Raw genomic sequence first — 9,047 nt, 5'->3', positions numbered from 1 at the left:
GTTAGTGAAACTTAATGGGGTCCAGCAATATTCTTTACTTTCAGATCTTGTGCCTATTAAATGGGTCCCATCATAGTGATGTGAAAACATATACCTGATTAGTTAATTGCGTAAGATAAATTTATTAAATCGTGGCACTCATGGACTTGTTTCCCTAGAAGTATTACGCATTCTAGTATTCTTCAGAAAAATTTTGTATCATATTTGCATTTTCTTAAAGATTTTGTTCTTCTGTCATTATTACCATTACAATGAAAAAGAGTCCCCATGCTCCTCTTTTACATGACTTATCTATTCAAATGAGAACTATGTCAATAGCCTTAAAAAGACTGGATTTTTCTATTTGGTCTATTAGTCATTTTGCCTGGATACATTTACTGACTTCATTATTAATTTTGCTGTTCGCTCTTTAGTTTCATCTACTAGTGCTCAATTGTAATATATACTAATTCATGGGGAAGGGATCTTTTTAAAACATTAATTCAGATGCTTTTCTGCAGTATGTTTTCATATTAGTTTTGCCTTCTAATTTCAACATCTGACCATCAAATAAATAATTTATATATTGTTGTCTGTTCTGTGTGAGATTTTGTTTTGATTTTCATCTTGCATGGATGGTTGGACTAGATGATCTTGTAGGTCCTTTCAAAATTTGTGATTCTATGATTCCATGATTATTCTTTGTAGATGTGATACAGTTGCATGTGTTTGTGCATGTTTTGCATGTGTTTGTGCATGTGTTTCAGTCTTCGAATGAGGATTTTGTTCAAAATAAAAAAATAAATACTCGTTGTGAAACACTCTTTTACTAATTAATGATCAGTATTGTATAGATGGCAGCTGTTTTCTCAGTCTAATTCTGTTGAATTTTAAGTATAGTTTTTGAGCTCTTTCTTCCCCAAAATACGAAGAGAGATTTGTAAAACTTGATTGCCAATGTGAATTTCTGTGTGTTTTCTTTCAGAGTACAGACATGAGTCCAGCTAGCAGCACCACCTCACTCCCTGTTAGCCCTCTTCCCGAAGAGCCGTTATTTTTTAAGGTATAGTTAATTCATTCTTCTACAAATACTGTATGTGTATTTTGGCTTCTGATGTATTGTCAAGTGCTGTTACTACTGCTTCCTTTCCTTTAAATTACTGCAGTGTCAGCAGATGGTCTTATATAACACAATACTGTGCAGATTTTAAAAAGTAACTATAATAAAGCATTCTTAGTTTTTGAGAGGGCTACTCTTTCAATAACAGAAGAGACTGGAGCTATGAACTGTTATTTAAGAAAAGAGGAATATGTTTTAATATATCTCATCTGCTACTGATTTTTTTCTGATATATGCATATATATATATATATATATATATATATATGCATGTCTGTATATCTCTGAATGAGATCCTCTCAGATTGCCCAGGAGTTCAGAATAGTGCTGTCACTGCAGGCCAAGAGGTATCATTGCCAATTGTTGGCTGAGACGAGGAGACTCATATGTTCATTGCCATTGTCTCAACTGTGTGACACCAAATTAAGGCTGAGGAAATAGAATTAATGAAATATCATAATTTTTGATTTGAACCTATTCTGCACATGTCACCAATGCAGGAAATAGCAGCCTCTCTCACACTTGCCCAATTCCATTTAAAAAAAAAAAAGGTTTTCTCTTTTTTTGTGAACTGTCTCACTTGCACTGTCCTGTTAAAATCCTGCTTCCAATTTCAGTGCCAGCTCAGCTTCCTGTATCTCTTTTCATAGTTTCACTCCCGTCTTTTTGCCTTATTTTTTCGTGTCTGTAGAAAAGTTGTACCCTAATGTTCATAACCAGCTATCTAGTCAGCAAATTCCTGTTACTGGAATGGTGCAGCTTTCTCTGTGGTTTCATCAGTGGAAGTACACGTGCATCTTCATGGTCAACTCTTTTCTGGTGTTTAATGCTTTCAAGACCCTTAGCTCTCAGTCAGATTTGGCTGAAATGGAGCAATATTTTGCCAAGATACTGGAGTGTGTACTATTTTTTTTTTTTTTTTTTTTTTTTTTTCCCCCTGGGAAATCACATGAAATGCAAATGGAAACATTCTGAAAATTATGAGGCAAATCTTGTAGCTATCATTTCTCCCTCTGCCTGGGGAAAGAGTAAGATATGTCTTCGAGAAGCAAGGGACTTCTCAGCTAAGGTACAAGGTGTAGAAATCTGGCATGAATTAGTGAAATCCTCAGCTGAAATAAGTGCACTGATCTGTTTGCATCAAGAAAGCTCTGACACAGTGCCTTTATTTGGTTTTAAAGGAAATCATGCTTGCATAGCTGAAAATGAGCTACAAATGGCTTATTTGAAGTGGAAAAGTTATTTCAATAAAAAAAAATTTAGGTACTTGTTCATATTAAGAGCCCTTTATATTTTACATTAGAAAATTGTACAAGAAACCAATGAGGGAATACATTTTGCTATGAAATTCAAATGAATTGAAATCAAATACATCGCACAGCAAATTCTCTTAAGTATAATTAAAAATAGAATAAAATGTAACAGTTTATGTTATTAATTCCTGACTCATTCCAAGAGAGAGCAATATTGTTCCAGAAAATATGTGAATGATTGGTTTTACAAGCCATAACCTTTTCCAAAAATTGTCAGCTTGTAATATTGGCTTTTGATGCTGGAATGATGCATTTCTCTTAGAATTGTTATAGTAACTTTTCTCACCTCCTTTGCCCTGTGTAATGAGAAGACAGAGAAAAGATCCACTCTATGATTCTGGAAACACAAGTGTTACAAAGTGGGATAATATAAACTTTGTATATTTTTAGCTGAAGGTATGTAAGCTTTTATACTACACTGTGAAATGAAATCAAACTCTCGTCTCAACGATTCCTGATTTAATACCAAGGAAGTGAGCATCCGACTTGACCAATGCAGATGCTTATGATTCTTAATCCTGAAGGACATATGTGCTCTATAAATGTGATGGAGAACTCAGCTTCTTCAAACACCATTGTAAGATTTTGAGCTCAGTCTAAGGAAAGTGGGAAGCACAATTCCCATGGGAGTGCTTGCATGCTGTAACTCAGTTGTTGAGATAGGTGCTCAGCTACCATTTTCACATTATGCTGTGTGTGCTATGACAGGTAGCTCTACCACAAAGATCCAATTCTGGTGAGACCATACCCTTGAAATAGTTGGAGGGAAGTTTTTTCCAGTGCAGTATCAGATCACCTGTGTTCATTATATATATATTATTCTTATAGAATTATTATGTTACATTTATTAAATTCCCCCTACAGAGGAACAAAAGAAATTGAAAGCATTTCAGTAAGTACTGGGGGTAGCCAAACCCAGCACTGCTTAAACCTAAACCCTTGAGAAGACTATCACTTCAACGCCTTCTAGCAATGTTCACTTCTTAACAGCTGCAAATAGTGATACAGTAATGGAAGCTGGTTTTGCTTGAGCGAAGATCAAATTTGTACAGTAGCCAGAAGTATAACCAATTCTTTATTTGGCATCTGATTTCCTTCTCCCTATGAGTTAGAGACACATTGTATTCAGAGCCTTCCATAGCTATGCACTTTAAAAGCATACAGAAAAATCCTGTTTAGACATGCATGCAGACAGCGCACTTTCAAAAAGCTGTTCTAAACCAATTTTTGATGAAACACTCAAAGGTATTCCTTTTCATTCAGGGTTATTTTTGTGTCAAATTTTGTCTTTCGGTTCTCTGCTGTTTTTTTTGTGGTTAACATTATTATTATTTTTTAAAGAGCTAGATCTCTTCCTATATTGTAGTAAAAGCTTATCCTATCACAGAAGAAAATCTTTTTGTTGGTGGTAATTTTGTACTTACACTTTTTGGTAGGGAAATATCTTCCTTTGAGCAGAAGTTTATCCTTCTGCTTCTCTGTCATATTTATTGAAGAACTGGAGTCGTATCTCAGGGAGAAAAAGGAAGTGATGCCACAGTTGAAATATTTCAGAATTAAGAATCTGAAATGCAACAGAGCAGAATGGCATTTGTCATATGTTAGCTTGATTGATATTCTACACTGTAACAGCAACAGTGCAGCTTGCTCAAATGCAAGAGGCTTTTAATTATGACTATGTATATCTGTACTCATGATATGTAATTAAAAATAATGTTGCTTTTCATTTTGCAAATCAGTGAAGGAGGGGGTGTTTCTGGCATGTCAGCTTAGAAAGTAGTCTTCTACTTTTTACAGCCTGTTCCTTTCTCCTACTCATTATATCATGCTTTTTTATAATAGTATTTCATTATTGTAAAAAGTATTCTACAGTATAATGGCAGGCACTTTTAAGAAGACATCCATGTAGTCCATAAGATATGTTATATTATCTAGTTAAACTTTATCTGTTATGAGCAACACTCTCATTGGTTATTAGCCACAACCACATTGTAAATACTAACTGTAGTACTTATTATAGCAGTGCTTAATTGCATTTGAACTCCATGTTGAGTCTCAACCATGCTTTACTAATTGGCATTAAACATGAGGGGAAAAAAAAATTAGTTTTCTTTCTGCTGTGAGGGAGCTAAGAATTTTCTTCAACACTCATTATTTTAAAGTGTTCTGATTTCTGTAATTAATAGTAATGCTAATTGTCTGAGTAAGAAATGGAAGTGCTAACACAAGCATTAAAAACTAACAATCCTTAGCAGTGTTATCACTGGTATAGGTCTGGTAAGGTATGGGTTGATGGTCAGTTAGGTCTGTTCTAATATTTTGTCCATTTACCTCACAGCTCTGAAGACTTTGTGACCCCAATCTTTGTAGTTACTACTGGTCGTAATTCTGGCAGCTTATGATATTTGTGCCCACTACTTTATTAAGAGAGACATTTTACATCTGGGCAGTTATCAAAGTAATAGTCTTAGTGCATATGTTTGGAATAATCAGAATGACAGTCACCATAATATTCCCTCTTATTTAAGGCAGTTTATCTTTCAGAGTTTGACTTAACACACTTGGCTATAGAGTAAGGTCTTGTCCTTAAAGCAAAGTTGACAGTTAATTAGACTTTTACTTCATAGGGTTGCTTATGAAGGAGGACCGTTTAACCTTTCTTCTTTAAATGGAGATTTCAGTATTTTAAGCATTTACTTGCTCTTCTTTGAATAGACCATTTATTAATGTATTGTTTCTCTTTGTTTTCGAAACACAGAAATGGTCTCATAGTCATTATGGACTATGAACTGATACAAATTAGGTTTTGATGACTCTCACTCATAGGCTGGAAGCTCAGTGAGCTCTTGTCCCTCCTTTTCCAGCCTGTTCCAATCTTTCTGCCTTCATTGAACAACAGTAGAAACTATGAAGCACCTTAGTTTGTTGGGTTTTTTTTTGTGTGTTTTTTTTTTTGTTTTGTTTGTTTTGTTTGTTTTTGTTTGTTTTTGTTGTTTTTTTTTTTGTGGGTGTGGTTTTGTTGTTTTTTTTTTTTTTTTTTTTTTCTGTTTTGGGTTTTATTTGTATGGCAGCTTTTGCAAAAGTAATGCCTTCTATTTTATTATGTTGGTCCATGACATCAGAAGCAGCTTTAGGTTCTGTGACAGTAGAGGTTGAACCTTCCTGCCAATATTCCATTACATGTTGTTGTCATGTGACAGATGGCAGCCGTGGGACACTGTGACAGAATGGCATTTGACTTGGGAGTGCATATGAAGCAAACGTTTCTTACAGAATTCCTACACGCAGAAAGCATTACAGTCACTGACACTGAATGATGCTTGCTGAACATTTATGGAGACCAAACAGTGGATGTGAGCACAGTGAGGCAGTGGGTGGTGTGTTTCAGTGGGTCACCACTGCAGATGAGGATTTTTCTGAGTGTGGTCTGCAGGCTTTTGTGTTACTGTGCAGTTTGTATCTGTTACAGTTTCCATGGGTAAATCAATGGGAGACATTACATTTGGAATAAGATGCATAGTATTTTTGTTTATGTTACAGAAATGAATCAAACATGAAGATAATTATCCAAGTGTTACTAACTCAACCCCATCTCCCCTAAACTGCACCTCTTGAACTCCAGATTATTTCAAATGATTCTCTCATCTCTAATTCACTGGATAAATTGATCTCACTCTTTGCTTTCCTGCATCAATATTCCTTTCCTCTAAAACTCCTTATGTCTTACTGGTGTTGCTCATACTATTAAAGGCCTTGATGAAAGCCTTCTGTGTTGTAACTTGTAATTTTGGAAGATGCTGATTTGACTGTGGGTGGTTGCTAGTTGCCCACCCATTCCTTTTCCTGTAAACCCAATGTACTGAGACAAGATTTATCATTGTTTGGTTAATGGCATCAATTAACGAATGAAATCGTAATGAACTGTTAAAAAGTACAGACTGCAGAAGTGAGTGAACATCAAGATCTGCACAGAAGATACTCCTTTCTGAGTGGCTGACTTATTGTTATAGAAGAATATATCACCTGGATAAATGGTCTTGAGTGCCTGTGGGTGATGTACACTTGTCAGGCTTAGACAGAATTGGAAATGACCAGAAACTACGCCTGTGTTTTCCTGTTCTCTATCTATACCTTAGTCATTGCTAACCTGTCTTTCCCAGGTTTTCTGAACATAAATTCTCTTTTCTTTTAGTATTTCTCCTTAATTTATTGAAACGCTCTTCATAAAATGAGGTTAGTTGAAGATTTCAAAATTGATTATTATAGGCTAAGTGAAAAATACTGTTCTTGATGCCAATCAGCCAAATACATTAAGTATGGAATAAATATATTAATGAAATCTCCAAAATCTACCAGAAATGCAGAGCATGCTTCAAGCACAAGTATAATGCTTCAACCACTAGCATACAGAAAGATCATCATTACTTTTTTCTACCTGTGAGTTTCCAGTATATCTTAGAAATGAATATATTTACTACTACAAGGCTAAATATTAGGTCAATTCTTGTTCCTTCCCTCAGGTAGACATGCTATCACACAGTGAATTCTGTTATACCTACAGGGTAATTTTTTTCCACTGAGTAAAAAGAAAAAAAGAAAAAAAAAAAAAAGATACGTAGCATTACCAGTTGCTGAAAATATATCACTAAGACTGCGTAAACAGAGTTTTTGAAGCTCTAAGGGAGAATCCTACTATCTCCAGTAAGAGCTCTCAAAGTTCTTCACTCTAATCGTTTTAGTACAGATAGTAAAACCACCCAAATTCCGTTGGCTCGGGCCTGATAGGCATTGGTAAATTTGGAGAACCACTCTGCAATTCAGAAAATATCAGAGTATCCTGAACTGGGAGAGACCGACAAGGACACTGGTTCCACACAGGACCACCCAAAATTCAAACTGTCTGAGTGGCATTATCCAAACACTCTGGCAGCATGGGGCTGTGACCACTGCCCTGGGTACCTGGATGCTTGACCATATGTGGTGAACTTTTTCAGTGATCAGGATTATTCCAAGTGGTTTGAATGAAATTCTGTTCAAATCAATGGCTTTGTGCTCATTGATTGCAAAAATGTGTTTTTGGTCCATGAATGAATGATGAAAGTGTACTGACCACTCCAATCCCATTGATAAAGGGTGAAAATGTAAACCTACATTGACAATTCCAAAATGGAATCTTTTGGAGTTGTATTGTCATCAATACAATGGAGTGTTTTCATATACTTCCTCCAATGTAATTAAAATTTAGGACTACTAGTAATAGAAGAATACATTTAATAATTCAGTTGTCAGTATGTGTTGGAACAACAGATATTTTCTTCGTAAAATAAAGTAAACAAACTTGGAAACTTGAAAATGGGATTCCTACATGTTGCATGAGTCTTTTCAGAGTAGCAGATGGTTGCTCTTCTTTTTATTTAATTTTTCTTTTCTGGCCAATGATTGTATTTTCCATTCAGAAAACCTCTGAAACATGCTTACGCACAAACTAACATGTAAAGTAACTTTGGAATGAAAAACATCTGGTAACACCTTCTTTGATTGTTCTGTTAAAACAGATATAAACAGTTTTCCCAGGATCTTAATTGGTAATGATAATGACCCAGTCACAAGTATTTAAACATAATTCTTTACTGGAGTAAATACAAAGTTGTCATTCAGAATTCTTATCAAGTTGAATGTCTGATAAGTTCAATACTAAAAAAAAAAAAAAAAAAAAAAAAAAAAAAAAAAAAAAAAGTGATTTTTTTAAAAATGTTTTAAAAAGACAAATACTTTTGTAATCAATTGAGACAGCCATTATGGACAGTGCATAAATATTGTTAATTTTAATCAGCTGAAATTAAAGGCAAGGTTATATTGCTGAAAGATAAACGCTTTGTGCTTCTTAAGAAACCAGCTGTTTCTTGGCTTTCTTTCCGCTGCTCCACCTGGTAGAGCAGGCAAGATACTGAAATATGATGAATGATGTTGTGTTGTAGATTCATTCGTGTTTGTTGTTACTTTTCTGATCAGATCACAAGCAATATTGTTTGTTCACATCTAATTATAAGTAGTAAAACCTTTTAACTGTCTGTGTCATAACTGCATCTGATCAGAATTTTATTTGTGGTTTCTCAGTATATTAATCATTTTGCATTATGCTGTGTTGTATTCCTGAGGACGCTCTCACAACTGCCAGTTTGTTTCTTGTATATTTATTGCAGTAATTATCAATGTTTTGAATTAATAACGTACAACTTCTGAATGGTCGATTCCATTAGTTTTCATCTGATTTCCATAATTATTCTCAGTGATGCATGAGAATGAGCGCAAATTTGTCAGTGAAGTGATAATTCCTTATCACGACAAGAAAAAAAAAGGATGAATTGTCTGCCCATAAAGTAAAACATTATTATTTCTAATGTATTTTATAAAGTATTTCTTAGACAAGAAGTCTTTTGAGTAAAAGAAATTATTGGAAAAAGTAACAAATGTTATGAAGCTGTCAATTTTTTATGTACCAGTACTGCAATTGTATAAATGCTACTCACATATCACATGACTACGTTGTAGTTGTAGTAAATTTGAGGGGACTGATCATCGTACATATTTCTTCTGAGGTGCTGAGAATCCTGAAAACACTAATCCTTACAGCAC

The 9,047-nt window shown here is 34.6% G+C and overlaps 1 protein-coding gene across 6 annotated transcripts in view; it reads left to right on the top strand.

The window, feature by feature from the left end:
• Positions 1 to 9,047, top strand: part of CCSER1 (coiled-coil serine rich protein 1) — a 617,185-nt gene that overhangs the window by 316,523 nt on the left and 291,615 nt on the right. For all 6 annotated transcript variants that reach the window (XM_042812628.1, XM_042812632.1, XM_042812630.1 and 3 more), the window contains exon 7: positions 965 to 1,042. In XM_042812628.1, coding sequence (XP_042668562.1) covers positions 965 to 1,042 — 78 coding nt within the window. The remainder of the gene's footprint in view (positions 1 to 964; positions 1,043 to 9,047) is intronic.

This window comes from Centrocercus urophasianus, unplaced genomic scaffold, assembly GCF_019232065.1.
Source record: "Centrocercus urophasianus isolate 14NV4802_14NV808 unplaced genomic scaffold, USGS_Curo_1.0 seq_13, whole genome shotgun sequence".
Classification (NCBI taxonomy): domain Eukaryota; kingdom Metazoa; phylum Chordata; class Aves; order Galliformes; family Phasianidae; genus Centrocercus; species Centrocercus urophasianus.
The sequence above is the reverse complement of the archived record's forward strand: the minus strand, read 5'-3'. Positions and strand labels throughout refer to the sequence as shown.